Source organism: Bemisia tabaci, chromosome 5 (genome assembly GCF_918797505.1).
Source record: "Bemisia tabaci chromosome 5, PGI_BMITA_v3".
Lineage (NCBI taxonomy): Eukaryota > Metazoa > Arthropoda > Insecta > Hemiptera > Aleyrodidae > Bemisia > Bemisia tabaci.
Window position 1 is genome coordinate 3,357,373 of NC_092797.1, and position 21,178 is coordinate 3,378,550.

The 21,178-nt window shown below is 39.7% G+C and overlaps 2 protein-coding genes across 15 annotated transcripts in view; one reads left to right on the plus strand and one right to left on the minus strand.

Moving 5' to 3' along the window:
• The window catches only part of nrm (neuromusculin), a 627,637-nt gene that overhangs the window by 188,201 nt on the left and 418,258 nt on the right, over positions 1–21,178 (plus strand). The gene's annotated exons all lie outside the window — the stretch shown is intronic.
• LOC140224713 (uncharacterized) lies at positions 3,376–7,804 on the minus strand. Its single transcript, XM_072301097.1, has one exon. The coding sequence runs from the start codon at positions 6,182–6,184 to the stop codon at positions 4,376–4,378; it is 1,809 nt and encodes a 602-aa protein (XP_072157198.1). The 5' UTR covers positions 6,185–7,804; the 3' UTR covers positions 3,376–4,375.

The window sequence follows — 21,178 nt, forward strand, 5'->3', positions numbered from 1 at the left end:
AACGCAATTACAGCTGAACAACGGAGTGAACTCACTCTTGATCAGTTACACCGCAGTTTTGCGGGTTGCATCGCGCAGCCGAACGGCGCGGCGTGCGGGAGATAGCGTGCGACCGACGCTTCATTTTCGGTGGCGCTGTGCTGTGAACGAAGCTAATTCTGTCGTTATTTTCGGGAAAGTTCATTGTGCAGGCCCCGAGGTGGAGAGAGTTGGGTCGTTCATGAACCGTTGGATATTCCAGAAAGGCGAGTTTTCTTGGCTTTACCAATTTCCTTTCTTTTCCTCGACTTTTCAAGATTTCTGAAATGAAAATTTTCCAACCTCTCTCCGATTTTCATAGGCTGTTGAGCATAAATGTCTGCATAATCTCTTGTTGATTCGACAATGAAAGAAGCGAAAAACTTACACGATGGCCATTTCGGCTTACACCATTGTCAGGTGTTAAAACAAGTTTATAATGAAGACATGCACGAAAAACGAAACGAAATTATATTTACAGTTGTGTTGATAAACTCGGAAAATCACAAAAAACTATTATTGAGTCGCACAAAAGGTAGTTATGTTGAAGAGATTATTGGAAAGAAACTCACTTATATGCTGGAGGTTACCATGTATAAATAAGAGCGAAAAGCAAATTGAGTAGCCAACAAAAACCTATTAAAACAATAACTGAATCCGGGGAAAATTGCTGCAGAATATGAAAGATTAAATACAGAAAAGCAAGTTAATCACAAGCTCATTCTCAATTTGAAAAGATAGCAAAAAGTTTTGATTCGTCGTGACCAAGACAGAAGAGAGAAGATTATCCCGAGTCACAATTTTTTGCTCTTTTTGGTTAAAAATGAGTTTGTAATCAACTTTTGAAACGATCCGTTTTTTTGTATGTGATCGTTTGTACACTGTAGCTGCCTTTCTTGGATTAAGTTGTTATTTAAAAAAGAAAAAGAAGAAGAAAAAGAGAGAGAAAGAGCGAGGAAAAAAGTGTAAAGCATGCAAATCCTGCTTCTTTTCATCCATTCACTTTTACATACTCCTACAAGCATAACTATGTCCAATGTAAGGTTTTTTATTTTTTTATTGTGTTTTTTATTATCGAAAAGCAAGACCTCCAATGAATAGGTTACCTTGACGTAATCATATTTTCCTTCTTATTCTAAACGGATTTGTATTATTATTCAACCAAGATAAATCTCAAATTCTGGGGGGAAAAGTCTCACCTCTCCTCCGAATTTGGGGGTGTTTTTTCGTGGCAAATCGTGCAGGACCAATGTTTTTGTGGAACAATTTAAATCAATTTAACTTTTCTCTTTCTCTCTCTCTTTCTGTATCCCTGACTATTTAATTTTGTTAACATTACAAAAGTCGATGTTTCAAGTGTATGATCCCGCACACAAATGAAATAAAACATATTCGTCGGTCTCTTTTCGTCCCTTCCTAAGCTGGAAAAACGCAGCCGACACATAATGCTCCCGACAACATCAGAGATAAGAGCACAATAATTGTCGCAAGACGATCGTCTAAACTGTCTTAACGGCGTTTTGAACGAGGCTTAAATCAAAAGAACGGAGAGGAAATAATGACATCAGATGGCTGGAAGTTTCATTGAACGTCTTGGAGCACTTGCTGGAGCCTTAATCCAACCTCATTTATTACTATTGTTTTCATCTTCGCGTTTTTCTCACTTAAGAGCATAATTGTCTAGTCTTCAAATCCATTACTCTCCATTTTTTCGCCTCTCTCCATTTCCCTAATTTCCCCGACTGCTCCGGGCTGCGCTGAATGCACCAAGAAAAATGTAGGTTCCGCCAGGCGAGTCTCCTCAAAGGGGGTTATCACAAAAAAGAGGGAAGCAAGAAACATAAAAGGAATAAAAGTGAGAGGCAAAAAGGGGAAGATTACATTTGCAATGTAGATAGCACTGGCAAAGGCAACTCTTACCTACATAAAGGTTTTCCAACTCAGCTTTTCGCCGATCCATCTTCTTAAATACAATAATAAATCTTGAATGAAATACAGTCTTCGCAACTCTTTTTTCGGAGCAACAGTATGTTGGGAGCTACTCTCCAGCTGGCAATCTATAAAGTTTCTTATAATCTTAAAAGGCAAAGAAAAAGTAGCAGCTATAAAAATTAAACGCGGCTCTTAACGCACTAGGGTGTTATTTATTTTTTTTGCCCATAACAGGCGCTTCTAATTATAATTTGCTTGATTCGCTCTTACAACATTCTTATCGATGAAAATTCAGCCCAAAAAACGGTTGGTTAATAATTATTTTTCCACGTTGGTTTTCAGCCGATTATAATGAAACTAGAGGAATTTATGACGTGGAAAGAGCTCTTACTTTCTGTCATAGACGCCTCCAGTCTCTGATCTCATAATAAAGAGGAACTATTTCTCCCTAGAGTTGCGACATTCACCTTCCTCTGAAATGAAGTGGAGTTTATTTGGTAAAAGGGTGGTAAACGTGTGTCTAGAATCAATTTCCAATTTTCTTCTTTTCTTTTTTTGACCCCCTGTTTAAAGGAATCGAAATGGTCATAATTCAAAAAGAAAATAATGGATCTAAGAGAAAACTTTAACCATAATTTTTTGGGTAGGTAACGGATTCATTAAGTTTATATTACTACTTTTTTCTGTTACGAAATCAACGATTCCGAGACCAAACCCGTTTTAGTTTTTGGTGTGCAGAATCGTGCAGATGCAATCCAAAAAACCTCAAATTAACAATCAAGCCAGGCAACCGTGAACCCACGTTGGCAAATCTTCGTACAAATCACAAATGAACGGAATTATGACAGTTAAAACGGCGAATTTTCCATGCTATCAGGCAGCTACGTTCCACGTTTATTACCGCGTTAGCTTATGAGACGACTGGTCGCGTGATCTGCCCCGCGAATTGAGAACCACTCAACTCCACAGAGAAGCGCAACGTCGTTAGGTGTTTTTTGTTCCTTACCACCGTGATGCGATATGCATATTGCATACGTCTCGGGCGCAACGACGCTGCGCTGCAGGAGACGGGGCCGCGTGTATATCTCCTTAATGGTCCTCCTACATCACCGACGGCGTTGTCGGATTTCACGGATTACTATCGCATATCCAGCGCAAAAATGTATAAATTTCGCTGAATTTTGCGCTCAGCGTGGCAGGGTAGTAGAATCAAATGAATTCGTCCGCAAAATCTCAAGAGAAATAAAGAAATTTGGCAACCGTGGATGTTACCTGCGACGCGCCTCGAGAGTGAGCTGTAAAGGCATCGCTCATTCCCGTTTGTAAGTGCAAAATGTGCCCGGAATAAGAGCTCAGAACTAAAGTGCTAAGGAGGAACCCCGTATGAACTTTTGGACATTGCCAAATTTCCGTCGATAGAATACTGTGGCGGCGGGTCAATTCACCTACGACGTCTAACGACAATCGCGGATGAATTGATCCGTCAAACTCTCACTCAAAAACCGAGAGCTCCGCACCGGCACTTTTCAGCGCCGTTCGTAGCTTCGTGGATTTGAGCGAGGGCTGCCTAAAATGATTGATGGGGACGATGAAGGATGAAGAAAGAAGAATGTGAAATTTAGCTTCACTTAAAACAACCGAGCATCAAATAAACTCTCTCAATAAAACGCTCTCGTCCTTCTCGTCGGGAGGACCTTACCGGACTGCCTGACCACAGTCCGGTCGCGCGCTGGTTGCCCGAGAGCGCAACTAGCGGCCCCCTCCCGATCGCCGCTCGGCACCGCGCATGTGCGCCGTTCGGTGCTTCTCCTCTCTAGCGGCAGCGGGGAGTATCACATACCTCCCGCTCGACTAAAGGAAATCTTGCACAAGATTTCCTTTCTATTTTATTTGATGCTTTTTTGTTTTCTCTATTTATTTTTATTTTTTTTTTCAAGAGTAACAAAGAAAATAATCTTTTTTAATAACAAAGTTTACCGTTAAATTACATACAATAGGAAAAAAAAGAAAAAGTTTACATTACATTTTTAATACAATTTTCAATACAAATTTACAAATACAATTTTCAAAAAAATTTGAAATGTTTATTATACAATTTAAATTGTATACTAAAATTCCTTTTTTTTTTTGAAAATTGCAAATGTTTACAAGGAGAAGAGAGGAAAAAAAAAACTTTTGACAGCTTTTTCAGTGTCTTACACTGTTCAATTACATACAATGCAATAGAAAAAAAAAGTTTACAATACATTTTTAAAAAAGTTTACAATACAATTTAAATTTTATAATATTTTTTCTTTCTTTTCTTTTTTTCGAAAAAACGGAAATGTATACAAAAAGAAAAGGAAAAAATACAAGAGACAATTTTCAGTGGCTTTTTGGTGATTTGCTGTGTCCTCTGAAGTTTCTATCATGCGACATGTCTGTTCTATTTTTTTGGAAAATTGTTTTCGGTTTTCCCACATCCATCATAATATCTGCTCCTGTGCCCATTTTCTTCTTTATTTCTGTCAGAATACTGATTTGTCGCTTTGACCGCATTCACCTGTTTTTCGAGCTGTATATTTTTGATGAGCCGTGATAATTCATCCAATTTGCTTTCCAAATCTGAAGTTTTTTGTACAATATTCGACTGAACAGATGGTTTATGGGCGGGTTTTCCTATGGTTTTCGCTTGTTCCACTTTTCTGACATTTTCACGCAATTGATGGATAGTCTCATTTTGAAGTAGATAGACTTTTTCTGCCATTTCCGGTCTAAATCCACTTATAATTATTTCAATCAATTCCTTGTCGGTTAATCTATCCCTTATTGTAGAGGCTAGGTATAATTTTTTTTCAAGATAATCTCTACCACTTTCGTCTTCCGTTTGCACTCTTGTCTGGAATTCCAGAAGATCATTCCCCAAATTTGTCGTCTCTTTAAATTCTTTGACAAATTTTTTCTTAAATTCCTCAAAGGATAAAGTTCCTAGATAAGTTCTATTGTTGATGTACCATAACACGTTTGCCTTTTCTAACGCAGCTGCTAAACAAATTTTTTTATGATATTCGTCCCATCCTGCTATCTCCGCATATCTTTCAATTTGTTTCAGAAACTCGATCGGTTCTTCTTTTTTGAATTCGGGTGTTCCTAATTTCGGCGGTTTAACATAAATGGACGGCTGATTTGCAAAAAGGTTATCAACATTTCTAGGATAGGTAAATCTTGGAAAATCATAAGCTTTCTTAACCATTTCCTCGGGACATTGTGTATGTGTGTGATAAAATGGATTTTGTGGCAGAGGGCGAGAGTACTGACTACCCAGTTGATTCATTTCGTACCATTCGGGTCTGCGGTTTTGCATTTGGCTCAATTGATCTCCTTGTTTTTTATTTGCTTCCAAACTTCGCTCAACGGTTTCTCTTAGTTGAGCAATCTCTCGATGTATTTCGCCAACTTCTTGTCGTGTCTGGCTGAGTTTTTGTCTAGTCTCAGCAATTCCTAGCCCAATTGTTGCCATCTGTTGAGTTTCTACAAAAGAGTCCTGAAATGTGAATTGACTGTCTATTTCAAAGGGATTTAGAGTTACATTTTTGTCTGGGTATGGTTTCGATGTTTCAGCATTTTGTGTATTTGATTTCCGAAGTTCATCCTCTAATGTCTGCTGATTTTTTGTTCTCCTTAATACCTTTTCCAATTTTGATAAAGTATTTAACGAGTTCTCTAAGGGAGTTGTATTAACCTTTAACGTGCCGTCCTTTAATTTTGCCAACGCATCCGCAGCGTCTTTTGTGCGGGCATACACATATGGAATTCCAAACGTGGCGAGTTCTTGCTCTAACTCATCCCTAGTCATCTTGCTACAATGCTTGGAATTCCTAGATTGACTCAATGGGGGTAACTCACTCGAAAAGTTATATTTTCCTCCTTGGTTTTCTAAACCCAAATTGTGAGTCAAATTTTCGTATTCGATATCTAAATCATCCTCTAAACGTGGTTTAATTCCAAGGAATTCTACCGTATCCACTCCACACAGCTCCTTTTCGGCTGAAGGAGGTAAAAGAATGTTCAATTCATCTGCCAGAAAGTTTAAAATTTTCTTAGTGTCGATTCGTTGTAATGCCAACAACACATTGATTTTGTCTTCTGTAAATTGCAATTCAGGTAGTTCTTTCCGAATGAAGGGTAGAAATTTTCTCGATTCTACTGTGATATCCTTTGCTTTTTCAAATTTAAAACACAATTTTTCTTCCATTTTTTTTTTTTTTTTTCAAAAGAATTAAACGCTCGAAAAGAAAAGTGAGAGAAAAAATAAAGATTTCCTGTCAACGTGGCACTCCAGCACACATGAGAAAAAAATTAAGTGAAAAAAAAAACTGCAGTGATTTTTCAGAGCGCGGAAGGGATTTCCTCTATTAGCGTAGCAAAAATGAGACAAAAACACATACAATTTTCCAGAATCTAAATGTGACTCAAAATTTCATGAGACCAACACATACATTTTTCCGGAATTAAATGTGATTTAAAAATTCATCTTCTACTTTACCGTAGCAATTTTGAACACTTAAACTTATATGTGCTCAAAAAGAGAGAAAAAAAAATAAAACTGTGAAAATGAAGCTTGTCTGGCAACGTGGCAAAAAAAAATGAAAATGAAAAAACGAATCCTTCCTCTTTTTAAAAAGTGATCTTCTTGGCAAATAATCAAAGATTTCCTTTTCAGGTTTTGAATAACCTTCTCACTGATGTAGGATCCTGTGAGCGCATAAGTTTCCAATCGCAAACGTAACGTGACGATTCACAAGAAATGACTGGAAATATTCCCCTGCTAATATTAAACCTTTTGTCTCCAATTCACAAGCACTCAAATTCTGTTCTTCTTCAAAAGGAATGAATATGTGGGAAATTTGCACATTCACTCCACTTTGGTTCTCTTCTAATAGCCAAGCAGCCACTCCTAAATTCGTAGTGTCGCAAACTACAGTGATATCGTTTAGTGGCATTTGTCTTGACAAAAAAGAAGAGAGATTTCGACAAAATATAAGTATGTGAGCAGCAGGAAAGGGGGGATCTAAATAAATCAATCGAGTTCTGAACTATCGTGATTAAAAAAAAATCATCAATTTGGGATCAATATTACATCGTTTTCGTGTACATTGGCTAAATGTAGAACACGATGCAATTAATCTCCCAAAATGACCCGTTTAACTACCGTGGCTAGGTGTAGTTTCGGTTATGAAATAACTGTCGGAAAAACAGATCATCAATTCGGCATCGATTTTACATCGTTTCCGTCCACATTGGCTAGGTGTGGAACGCGATGCACTTTATCTAAAAGAATCATCAATTTCGCATCAATATTACATCGTTTTCGTCCACATTGGCTAGGTGCGGAACGCGATGCACTTTATCTCACGACCTTGACAGATCGAGCGTACTCCGGATCGCCCAACCTCCACCATGTGGCGGCGGGTCAATTCACCTACGACGTCTAACGACAATCGCGGATGAATTGATCCGTCAAACTCTCACTCAAAAACCGAGAGCTCCGCACCGGCACTTTTCAGCGCCGTTCGTAGCTTCGTGGATTTGAGCGAGGGCTGCCTAAAATGATTGATGGGGACGATGTAGGATGAAGAAAGAAGAATGTGAAATTTAGCTTCACTTAAAACAACCGAGCATCAAATAAACTCTCTCAATAAAACGCTCTCGTCCTTCTCGTCGGGAGGACCTTACCGGACTGCCTGACCACAGTCCGGTCGCGCGCTGGTTGCCCGAGAGCGCAACTAGCGGCCCCCTCCCGATCGCCGCTCGGCACCGCGCATGTGCGCCGTTCGGTGCTTCTCCTCTCTAGCGGCAGCGGGGAGTATCACAATACGATATTTTTGTGTGTGGCGGATACCCTCCCCTTTTAAGATATCAACCATCGTAGGAAACTGTCGAATATTTGTAAAAGGTGGATAAAATTTGAAGTAATTCTAATAATAAACGGACCGTGTTTAGGAAACTTGTTGGAAATTTGCTTCGTACTATGCAAAAATTCACTGAAATTCGCGCAAAAATCCGCACAACCGTGTTTTGTAAAAAATTAAATTGCCCAGTTTTTGGCGATAGTCGACGTGGCTTGGTTCCTTTCTACTTAACGCGGTCGTAATGACGTCAATGAATGAAGGTTTGGATTTGATCGACATGAATTGACCGAATAAAAATGTGAATCGATTGATACCGATTCGATCGGTAAATTATGAAAAAGCCGGTGTCGGTTCGATCGACATGTATCGATCAAAAAATAAGAATGTGAACCGGTTGACGTGATTGGATGGCAACAGTCGTAAATCGACTGAAAAACCTGTAATCGACTGAAAAACCTGTAAATCGACCGATAAACCCGTGGATCGATCGATAAACCCACTAATCGATCGAATTTTGTCGATTGAACCGGTGTTGGTTAAATCACGATGATCGAATCCATACCCTTCTCAATGATTCCGGCAAAGAAATGAGGATGCTACGTGCATTTCATTGATCGTGCTGTCGAAAACTTACAATAGATTTTTAAACACCCATATGTGTATTTTTGACCCCTCCCCTTTTTAACGCAGCTTAACGCAGGCTCATGCTCCTCCCCCCTTCCAAAGAGCGTTACGTAATTTATGGACGCTCCCTAACTTACTACGAAGTACATCAGCGATGGACGTAAAGCCCGGTTGAAAATCTGCCGTGCTATGGAAAAACGCCGTATGAACATTCGAGAGTTGCCAAATCCCCTCCAGTAAAATCTTCATTTTTAAGGAGAGCTTATGAATATATTCTCTTGAAATTTTAAGGAAATTTAGAGCTTATCTCGAATAAAATTCTCCCAAAAATTGTAAGAAAGATGCTCTGAGATTGCCCTGAAAATTCGTATCTTGTGAAATAAAATTTGGCAACGCCTGAAGGCTCATACGGTGTTCTTGCTTAGGAAGATAGAAATCTTGAAACGCGAGCGCGGGTTGAGTGAGCGGATTGCCAACTGCAATTAATGATACAATTAATTAAACGAGACGCATGCCTAAAAGAAAACAGGGGTTTTTAAATAAAAAGGAGCGGGGAGGTACGTACTTATCGAGATTACGGGACGGGGCGTCAGGGATATCCCACCACGGCGGGATCCTCAGAGGGAGAACCGGTGAACAAGTAAATTAAGTGATTATAATTTACAGCGGCTAAAGCCATCTTCTATCTAAATCCATCTTCTATTTCAAAAGCTTCAAACGTTCCAACCTTGATAAGTCTCGTTTTAATATTATTACGTCAGACGGGAGAATGCTCCACCAAGTGTTTTTTTTTTTTTTTTTTTTTTTTTTTTTTTTTTTTTTTTTTTTTTTTTTTTTTTTTTTTTTTTAACACACTCCGGCTTGTTTTTTTCTCCCATGTGCGATCTTTTCAGTGAAATTGAAACCATTCGTCATGTATGAAGTTTATTTTTCACGAGAATTGAGATAGGACAAGCGCTTGACATGTGATATTTGCTCTTCTCTTTCTTTTCTAATTTTCGCGGGCCCAAATCTTGTTGGCCACATGGAAAAAGAGATGATATGGACTTTTCCAATTTATTGCGGTAGTATCCCAATTAATTGTGGAAGTACCCCAATCAGTTGTACTAGTATTCCAATAAATTAGTTCACTAATCCAAATGTTGTGGACCTGCCGAAACTTGAGTTGCGTTACTACCAAAATTTAATTAGAAATGTTCATATCATCCAACAACTCTCGGCAGTACCACAACATTTGGGAATAACCCGTAAAACTTTTTTCCGTGCAGTTAATAAATTCACTCAGTTTTCTTTCTTTTCGACAAATCTTTCCCTAAAATATAAAATCATTAGAATTACGCATAACCCCTGAGGCGCGAAGAGCTGTAGAAGGGAGGTAGAAGGGGGGGGGGTTAGCTGCGCAGTCTCTTAAAAAGGGGTTTGACGAATTTGGTAGGGGAATTCCAACTGTTTTCCAAAGCACGAACGATGTTTCTAAAAAAAAAAAGCCTCCAGACAGCGTAATCTCGCGCTGTATAGCATCCCTGGACTTCGTGTTAATTTTAGTCCAGCAAATAATGGACATGCAGCGAAATATTGAAAAGCTGTTATCAAACCGTCCCAAGCGCTCACTTGTTGCAGCGTCGGCTTTGTCATTTTCAACGGGAGGCTTCAAAAACGCGTTTGCCTAATTACTTTTTAAGCTCGAGATTGAAGCTCACATTAATCGTATCCTGTTTTTTTGTCTCTTTGTTCCAGGTGAGCTTTTGCGTCCTACTGATTAGCTGATGGAAATTCACTTATCTCCGGTAATAATTTGACAACGATAATTTTCACATTAGCATGATTTGCTCCACACCCATGCACAGGCACACTCACACCTCCTGTGTGTATTCCCTTTACCCTCAAGGGCCGCATTCATAGTCGTTCATATCATGCGATTTATCAATTGATCTGCCATTTAAAACCCATGGAAAAGGATCGATAAACAGGGCTTTCGCAGCGAGCACCTTACTAATCGATTCTTTACCATAGCTTCAAATGAGGAAATATCGATAATCGATATTCACGCCATGTCACTGCTTCCCGTAGGATGCCTCATATGGTTTACATTGTTACTAAGAGAGGTTTAAGGTGAGCATTATAAAAAGGGCGATTTTTGCAAACCTCAAGAAAAATTCAGCAGTATAACTTTCGAAATGAGTCCTTGACAGGGATTAGAATGATTTATCACTGTAAAAAATACAAAATACGAGAGAATATGAATCGTGCTAGTTTTGTAATTTTAGGTAGGTTCGGACCTACCTGAACGTTGGTCAAAAGTATAGCATTTTTTCCTCCGTATTTTTGAATTTGGGAGCAACAAATCATTGTATTTCCTTCCAAGGATCCATATCCAAATTAATACTACAGAATATCACGTCATTTCTTAGGCAACGTGTTGTCACGAAATAATAGAAATCGCTCCGGCCGATAGATATGACAAGTTCTTGTAAAGTCAGGGTAAATCTAGAAAAGTCAGGGAATGTAGCCCAACTCTGAAAAGTCTGAGAATGTAACCGTGGGACCTTCATCTCGCTGTAGTCAAAACAAATCGCGTTTTTCAATTTTAAGGGACATTTTGTTTAGTTTTTTTGTGAAATTATCTTGATTTTTTATATTTTAATTTTTTTAAGAGAACAGTTGAAAAGGATAAAAAGTGAAAATCAAGGTTTTTTTTTGGAAATTCATGAAAACTTGTCATTTTGTAAAATTTCAAAACCTAAAAATATGGAGAGTTATTTAGTTTATTAATGACTTAGAATTCGTGAGATACGATATGTCGCCGGCCGATGGATTCACTCGCGGAATTGCAACCGAGAAGCGTTCGAGTTTTTTTTCCAGGCACGCGTCTTTGAGAGTGCGACCAGGAGCTCGGGAAAGGGTTGAGCAACCGCAAACGTGAACAACCCCTCAGATGACGAAGGGGATGATGAGAGTCCGAGCTCAAAGGTGGTTATTTTTCGGAATCATTCGAACGCCCCGCCGTAAGTGGAAAAACATAATGCAAATGAAGATGAGGCTCAAAGAGGCCGCGCGCACTCTCGCCTTTGCTCTCGCCGCTCCGGAATGAAAGCACCGCCACGTTAAGTGAAAAACCGCGTAAGTTCAACGGGTACTGAGCGGAGCTTCGCGTTTTTTAAAGGACAACAGGGTATGGGGTTGCAAATGAGGCGAGGGTGTGAGGAGCAGACCTAAGTCGTTCACGAGTACGCGGCTCAAGATGAGTGATTAAGGATCAGACGCCTATGATTTGTGTCATGAGCTTCGGTCGTAATTTGCGATCAACTTGACGAATGGAAAATTGAAAAAAATTGAAAACGTCCTAAGTGCCGTCAGATGGGACTGAGATTTCTCCCTAAGCAGCATTTTCCAACAGAACAATTATGCGATATTTTGAAAAGTCGCGATTTCTTTTATGATTTTTTGGCGATCAAATCGCGAGAATCATCAACACCTGCGGGCCGATAATTGAAATCGATAGACAAAGCGATGGACAAAGAAGACATAGGGAGTATGGAGCGATCGTATTGGTTGAAATGGGTGGTTTCTATAGACTAAAGGAGAAAATGATCGACTAACTATCGGGTCGCTCGTGGGTTGCCGTTACTTTGTCTATTACCTACCTCCTTTGTCCATTGCAACCACCTGCTTCCACCAATGGGATCCCTCTATATCTCTTTTGGCTTCTTTGTCTATAGCTTTGTCTATCAATTTCAATAATCGGCCCGCTGGGCGATTATCCTCAATCTTGTTGCAATTTTATTTCCCTGAAATCAAGTTCGATAAAATCGAAATTATATCTCAATTTATCACGATTTTTTTTCCCGATATCAGCAGAATATTCTGCTACCCTTGTATTTTAACACACACACACGTATTTTTTATAACTCGTATATACTTGTCTGATCTAAAAACCAAGGATATTTTCATTCTCAACCCACCAGGTAGTTTAAATATTTAATGTCCAAATAAGTCAACATTCCGACCCTGCCACCACCTCATTTTAAAAAGCGAACATGTCGCATAGTGTGTTATTTCATACCTCATCCAGAGGTTCATTTCTAAGAGTGTGCAAAATCACAAGGAATTACTAGAACCCTGACTGACCCTCTCGCCTCATCGGGGTGGCATCGATTTTCCATGAAGCGAACGACCGGACGAGGACGGGGTGGCTCGGGTGGCGAAAGTTCCGAAGTTGGGTGGCTCGTTGGAAATTAAAACAGCACAGGTTAAGCGTGTCTCGGTGACCGGGGCTTGAGGAGGCCGGGCCGGGCGCTCAACTTTTCTCATTTCACTCCATTCACAAGTTTCAATTTCACGGCGCGGAAAATTCAGTCCTCTTTATCCGTATTGAGTCGCTAAATCGACCGCTCGGCCGCAAACCGGACCGGACCAGACCGGACCCGGCGCCCAACTCTTTTGAGGTTTCGTCGCCAGGAAAACTAATATTGAAATTCCTAATATCGCCCACGCGCTGCCAAATCCCCGGAGCTTTCTCGTCCATGTCGGTTGTTCATTCGGCAGGAATGAAGTGATTCTGACGTTGCGTTCGGGTGAACGCCGCGGCAAACGGATAAACCAACATGTATACTCAGGGTTGCACGAAACGTATGAAAGACTGGAAATTTCAGTGAAATATTTCATAAAGTTTTACGAGGCTGTGAAATATTTCATATTTTTCAGGGGCTAGAGTATGCAACCTAACTCGAACACACAAAAATAGAAGAAAGTCACAATGTTTACTTTTTGCGAAACATGAACATGAACCGGTGTTTTTCAATATCTTTCATCAATTTACGAAATTTCATGAAATATTTCTTGGAAAATTTCAAGATTTTATTTTTCATGAAATTTTGCCACCCTGTGTATACTGCCGTGTCAAGGAAGCACGACGTATGAACGTGCAAGAGTTTTCGAATTTCCTCCAGTCGAATGTTTATTTTTGGAGAATACCTCGCATTTTTTTTTTAAATTACAATCCTCAGTTATTTTATATCGAATTTAAAGTAAAATTGTCTGAAAGTTTGAAGAAAAACATTTCAAATTTTCTCAGTAAATTTACTTTGTATCGAAGGATGTATGACAATATCTGAAGGCTCTTACGGTGTTTTTTCTCACCACGGTAAGATATTAGTGTGACCGAATTTAACGTTCTCCTCAACCTCCCTCCCCCTAGAGCGTTACGTATTTTACGAACAACCTCAAACAGTATATTTGAACTTGCAGGTTTGTTTTCTTGAAACAAGGCAACATACGGAGGTTCGTCGACCCGGGATTTTTGGGTTACGGTTGTGCATTCAAAAACCATACTGCCCGCGCTCGCAACAAAGCAGAAGCTCACTTGAAACAACCCTCTATGAATTGCCGGTCATTCACGAGCAATCTCCGAGCGCACTGCGACCCCCGGCCATACGTGACGTCATGCCGTCCGTGATTTTCAATGCGCGCTCCTCCACGCTACGTGACCGAAACGTCAAGCAGGGAGGTCGCGACGTCAACGGCCGGACTCCGCCACGGAAACCCGGAAATTCGATACCGAAAACCCCGAACTGGCAACGTGTATCCCACTTTACCTGATTAAACCCGCCGGCTGATTATTGAAATCAGTAGACACAGCATTTGCCATACAGAATTTAGAAAATGAAATTTCCTGAAATCCCCCTGATTTCCCTGACACACTTGAATAGAATTCCCTGAAAATTGCAGATATGTCACATGTTTAAAAAAACATACTTCCAGATATTTTTCGGGCAAAATTTGTTGTTCAAAGTGACGAATCCCTTCTAAAAAGCAAATAAAGGTGAATTAACAAGTTTTCCCTGATATTCATGTCATTTTTTCTGACATTTTCGTCATTTTCCCTGCATTTCCAAGTTTTCCCTGACTTTTTAAATTTCCCTGCTATTCCCGGTTTTCCCGGGATACCCTGACTGTGGCAACCTTGGATAGCGAGAATTTTATTGCATCTGCAATTGGTTGTGTAATTCCTACAATTAAAATTTTATTTGGACCTTTACGTAATTGTAAGTAACCAATCATTTTTCGTTCTAATAATTAATGTAAAAAAGCCGCTTTCCGGGCGGGCGCGTGAAAATGTGGAAGGAAGGAAAATTTTAAGGGGCCGAAAGTCGGAAATCAAAGGAAAACAAGAGAAAAACGTCATCTTTTTTTCAGATTGGTGGGAAATTTTGTTGAAAACCGATGAGAAAATTGTGGAAAGCCGGCCGGCGGGCGCGTGAAAATGTGGAAGCTTGGAAGATTCTGCACCCCTGACTGTTTGTAGAATGCCTATGTATACGATCCTTAGGGAAAGACTTTCGGTTTTTTGGTTTTTTTTTTCGTTTTGTTCTGTTCATATTCAGCTCCAACTGAAACAACATGTAGCAACGAGTGGTAGAAGGATAGGAGGGGGTGTGTGGTGGGGAGGGTGAGGGTGGTGGTGGTGGTGGTGGTGGAAAAATGAATCAATCAGTGGGTCCTTCATTAGCATGAGCCACCATCCGCGGCGCAGTATCAATATTCAATGACAACAACAAACGATGGCCGCCGCCGCACACTGGACCCAGTCAATCAGAGAGGTCGCTCGTGCAATGTGTAACCAAAACTGAAAATTTTGATGTTTATTTCCTCACTTTTTAAATTTTAAGGAGTGTTTCCACAAGAAAATACAACGAGGAAACCAATAGAACCACTGTAAGAACCTCACAATTTGGTATAAACGGAGTTAAAGCTTTTAAAGTTTCCAAATTTTGTCCGACCTCTCCTATTGACTCAATCCACTGTGCGCCGCCGCGTAATTAAAGTCCTCTCATATTTTTAGCCGCTCCCGTTTTCAATCACACCAAGCCGCGCGGCTAAAGCTTGGGGTTGCTCTGTTTTGTGTCAAAAGGCAACCATTTCTCATCGTTTTCCTGGTACTTCTATACCGTTTGACAAACTTTCACCGAGAAAAAAGTGCGGTATGAAGATACTGAACTTCGGTTCATATTGCGGGACTATATATTTTTGGATTTAAGAACTACAATTTCTGGCCCAATTTAGAAAGAACGAATGTACTATTAGTCTCCCTATGCACATAGATTTGTTTAAGGATAGCATAACATCAAAGTTGTGAGGATTCTTTGATTTATATCGGAAACTCCCATGAGGGACATCGCTGATTGCCTCAATGTGTAAGAGAAAGAGCGTTATAAAATCTTTCTCTTACAGAATTCAGTCAGTGATTGCCGTCCGCTATAGTGGTTTCTGATATAAATTTCAACGATTCTTCACAAACTTGATGTCACACTACTCACTACTCAGTATGAATGCTGTTACACGTAATGGATCAGGTTCCTGCGGCATCAATTCGCACTTTACGATAACTATTGCTGCTCGAAGACAAACCGTGAAGAAGCACAACTTATAAGTGGTGGATCTCGTCCTTTATCACTAAGAATGACCTTAAGCAGGAGTTAAAATTCTCAGAGCAGCGCTTGGATGCAACTATTCGTGTTTATGGGATACACGGGTTGCATGCGTGAAAATTGCAGGAGATTTTCAATGAACAATACACAACATGATTACAAAATGTGTATATTACACACACATGTATTGTGTATCACGCATGATACACAATATGATTTTACACTACTAAAAATCGTTCAACAATTCCGTTCAAGGGATGTATGATATCCCTCTCTGGGTCAAATTGTTTCATTAACTCAATGGAAATAATTATTGTTAAGAGCAGCATTTTCCCAGTTCAGTCAATACGGATTATTCTCATTAAAACTACCCCATACTCTAATAATTTAAAGTTTGCGCTCTGAGTCATGACTCATGACACAGCACATTTAACACAAGTTAATAAAAAACCCAAATAATAAACCAAAAACTAACAAACAAATACATTTCCCCCCGCCGACCGTACAATAACTTCCGAACTCACGGGCTTCAGTGTCGGCAGCAGAGAACTCATGTGTGGTGCAAAGGAAGAACGCTTTATGAGCATTCGAGAGTTGCCAAATTTTTTCCGATAAAATGTTTATTTTTGAGGAATGTTACGAATATTTTCCTTTGAAATTTTCAGGAACTTTAGATGAAATTGCGAACAAAATTATCTGAAAAGTCGGAAGGAAAATTTTCACAAGTTTACCAGGAAATCCGTGTTTTATCAAAGAAAATTTGGCAACGCCTGAAGGGCCATACGGCGTTTTTCCTTAGCACGGCAGACATCATCCTCGCCCCACTTGTTGAGCTCGACAAGCGAGAAAAAAAGCTGAACGGAATTTTTTCGCAAAGGCCCCGCCGACGTCGGACCTCGCCGGACTCTCGCGTTTGCGGGGGCAGGAGGGGTGGTTGGGGGTGGCGAGGGGCAAACTAGCATCATTTCATCGCGCTAACATCATAACTCAAATTTAAATGAGTGCGTCTGGTTTTTTATGGCCCGGTAGACACCAGACAATCATCGGGCATCCCTTTATGCAAACATTCCCTTTGTTTATAACGCTCTGTCGTTTCGTTTCACTCGAAATCGGGATTAAGCGCCAGCTCCGCACAGTAGATCGAGTCTACGGGAGAGGCTGGACACAATTTGGAAAATTTAAAAGCTTATAACTCCGTTTATGCCAAATTTTAAGGCTCTGAAAGTGGTCCCATTGGTTTCCTTGTGAAATTTTCAGTTAGAAACTACCCTTTAAATTGAAAATATGACGAAATAACACAGAGAAAAAAAAGGAGGTGTTTGCATCTTGAGGTTTGTTTACCCTGTGACGTAGGTCGGTACAACCTGGCCAAAGAAATCCGGAATTTGAAATATGAAAAACGGACCATTATGTCCCATTTTTTTTGCTGGAATCAACTCATGATATAATTTCAAGCACTTTTTATAGCATGACTTTTTTCCATAAATTACACCATTTCAAAGGTAATCGATGATAAAAGTCGCTGTGCTGACTTACGTCATCAAAAAAATTCCAAGATGCCCGAAATGCAAACAAATGCAAACTAACATTGAATGTCATATGCATAATTGAACATAAGTTACTATGACTCTCCAATTTCTGTTTTTTTGACGCTTAGAACATATTTTAACATGGTTATACCCTCAAAACGGGACGAGTCGATATAAAAGTTGTTGTTATAAGAAATACGTATTTTTAATTAACTTACAAATTATTCTCAGTTACAGTCGAACATTGATAGAAAAACATATTGAAACAAAAAGTCAACAGTTACGAGTTTTTAGAGACAAAATAAGTGGGAACCTCACAACCTTTCCCGCTCCCTTTTGAATGACGAAATAAATATTAAAATTCGCTGTTTTAGTCGAAAATTTCATGTCCGACCTCTCTAAATGACTCGATCCACTGTACTCCGAGCGGCGAACGCCTTTCGTCGCTTCGTCCCGCTAAAACCGCGTAACGAACTGTAAGGATCACGGGAGGATACGTCGTTTTTTCCTCAGCGCGGAGGCATATTGCTGTCCGTCACCGCGCTAATGAAAACATTTCATCAACTTGTCCGAACATCGATTGTTCCACGAGGTTTTTTGTTCGCCAACCACGCGCGGTGTCCGTTTCAAACGACTCGATTCGCTCAGATTTTTTTTTTTTTTTTTTTTTTTTTTTTTTTTTTTTTTTTTGCGTCTCCCAGATTTGAGGTTTTGAGTTTGTTTTTCGAGGCTTAAGGAACAGTACCGCCTAACTGACTTTGGCGAAAATGAGTCAGTGGCTTTGCCGCATACTACTGTATTAATTGCAAAAATCGGTGTTGTTAGTTTTTTCCAATTGCGTACAGGAGCGCTGAAATGAACTTAAAAAATGGTAATCTAACCTCAAAACTACAAAAATTCCGAAGCTTTTTTTCCGTTCCGCTGAATCGTCAGATTGTAGAATAAGCGGCATTGTCCTGCAGCCTTCGTTTCTAGCGAAGAAGGTAGAAAATGAAATTAAACTAGATTTGAGTTTTATGAAACAAGCAAATATGAGCTTTGCGGTGTTGCGGCAGAGTCGGATCCAGCAATTTTGCTACACCGAAGTTCTCTATTTAAATCTATGCTAAATAATCGATTCTTATCGGAGAACTTGGCCCCTTCAAGAATCGATACATTTCCATAGGTTTAAATGGAAGAAATCCGGTGTTGCCAAATTGCTGGATCCGCCAATGTGTTGCGGGGGCTAAAACGAATGTGCGTCTCTCCACCTGCATTCACGAGCATACCTGCCGCAGGCAGTCAGCAATCGCCGGAAATTTGCCAGTGGAATGCGCGTTATTTCGTCAAATTGTATTTATCCGCATTGACATTGTGTAGAGAATAATTCGAGTCGAGTTTTGTTTTACTTGTAAGCCGGGAATTCAAATTTGCTGTCACCAATGTTAATAATTAAAAACATTAACATCTTTATTAGGAGTTGATTTTAGTAATTTTTCCTGCGCAGATCGTGTTTTATGTGAATTCCGGTCAAGAAACACGAAGGCCGAATATCTGCACCGCACAAAGTACATTTGTGGTAATTTTTCCGATATCGTTGCCGCGCAAAATCTTTTTCGCACAATCAGATCTCAAACATCTGGTAACATCGCACAGCAGCTGAGCAGGACATATCATGCTCCCTCTTCACAGAGTACATAGAGTCGTAATGTGAGTGGGAGAGCCATATTTTTCTCGACGTTGCCACATACTACAGAAAATCATTTGTGCGATAATGATTTTGTGCGGCAACGATAATCGGAAAAATTACCACAAATGCACTTTGTGTGGAAAAGATAGTCAGCCAACACGAATCAGAACTGCAATCTACCAGTAACTGCTAATCGTCAAAGGCATATCAATTCAAGGTAATTTGGTTAAAGGGTATCCCTGGGTAAGGGTACCAAAATGCAACTCCTCAAGGATTTTGAATTTAATGGTCTAAACGTTTTTAGGACCTCCTGGAAAGGGTTTAGACCATTAATTCAAAATCCGTGAGGAGGGGCATTTTGGTGCCCTTACCTAGGGATACCCTTTGAATCGATTTTAGGGGATTTTTGAATGTTCTGCCTCACCTCCTCCAATTTTTGTGCACCTCACCCGACGCCCATGAACCAGGAATTGGATGGAGTACCGCTGTCTAGCGGGTTGACCACAAGATTTCCATCGGGCTTCGAACTCGATATCAGAGTTGGCCACGCTCAATTCGTCGCCTTCCTGATATAAGGGCGTAACTGCACTACACGATGAGGCCCTTTGTCCATATAGCTCAATGCTTTCTCGGGCTCATCTCAAACTGTGGCTACTTCTTTTTGTCGGCCGAGCGACGAATTGTTGGCTGGATCTCGGCTGTGCAATGGTCGTTTAAGCGTCGCGTCGCGGCGTCGCGGCGTCGCTTGTTGACAATAACGGTAAAGCACGTCTCTCGTCTTGGGCCCGTTCCTCATCGATCCCATTGAAATGGCTTTTTAAATACTTACTTAAACAATCAAATCCCGTTTTGCATGTGAATTTATCACCCGCCGACCGCTGAGCCAGAAACCGATGCTACGCGCTGTTGTCTGATTGTGTGATCATCTGAGTCTCATCCGATCTGCCTTGAATAGTTGAGAACCTACCAAATTTTCCTCTGAATTTCAAATTAATGTCATCGAGTGGAGAATTGGCACAAAAAATTCGTATTGCCTCATCTGAGATTACTTGTACTAAGCCGAAATCACAATATTTGTCATAATCACAGGAAAAAAAGTCGCTTAGACCAAGAGTCCAGACTCTTAAGAACACTGACAAGAAAAAATTCTCTTGATTCAATCGGATTTTTGCCTAAATCGAGAACCAAGACTCTTAATTTAAGCGCATTTCCTTTTGATTCAAACAAAATTCCGATTGAATCAAGAGTATTTTTTCTTGTCATTGTTTTCAAGAATATGGACTCTAGATACAAGCGACTTTTTTTTCCAGTGATTTTTTTTCTCATATGGGAAACTGTGAGAAAATGTACCGACCTGTGACGTTATCAGGCAAAATTATACATATGAACACGTTAAGTTATACACATATTTAAGTTATTCAGTCATAACTTCTCCAAAAATTTTTTTCCGGAAAAACCAAGGATATTCTTGTGCTCAATTCATTTAGTTGTTTACTACCTTTAGTAGTTCCACCTAAACATGAAATTCATCAAATTTCAGACATCTGCAAATTCTCTATTGGGAATTTGCTGAAAATATCTGTTCACAAATTAACTAAATCAAAAAGAACCTAGGTTTATTATGACTCCTTTTCATTGAATTCTATTTTAAATAGTTCCTTTGAGCGAGCATACACACGTTTAGTCTGGTGAAATTTAGTCAATATCCACGAAATTTCTTTAATTTGGGCAATTTTCTCTTGCAAATGAGATTTCCGAAGTCGGAGAGCGCAGTTTGCAAGAGAGTCACTTAGCACTCTTTAAATGTAGGTAACAGAGAGATATGAAGACAGAAGAAAATTTCACTCGTGAGATGTTATTAATTTATTTATTATCTATTTTTTCTTAAATTTTTGTGTCAGTTTTTGGAAATACTTCAAACTTTTCACGGAAGTAACCCTCGGAAGTCTTTAATTTTAGCGAGTTCATGAAGTGTTCTTAAGAGTTTTTTTATTGTCATTACAAAATGCTACTATTGACTCGAAGTATATGGACGATTTTCATGAAAAAAGCAAGTACGACAAATGCAACCATATCGCATCATTGGTC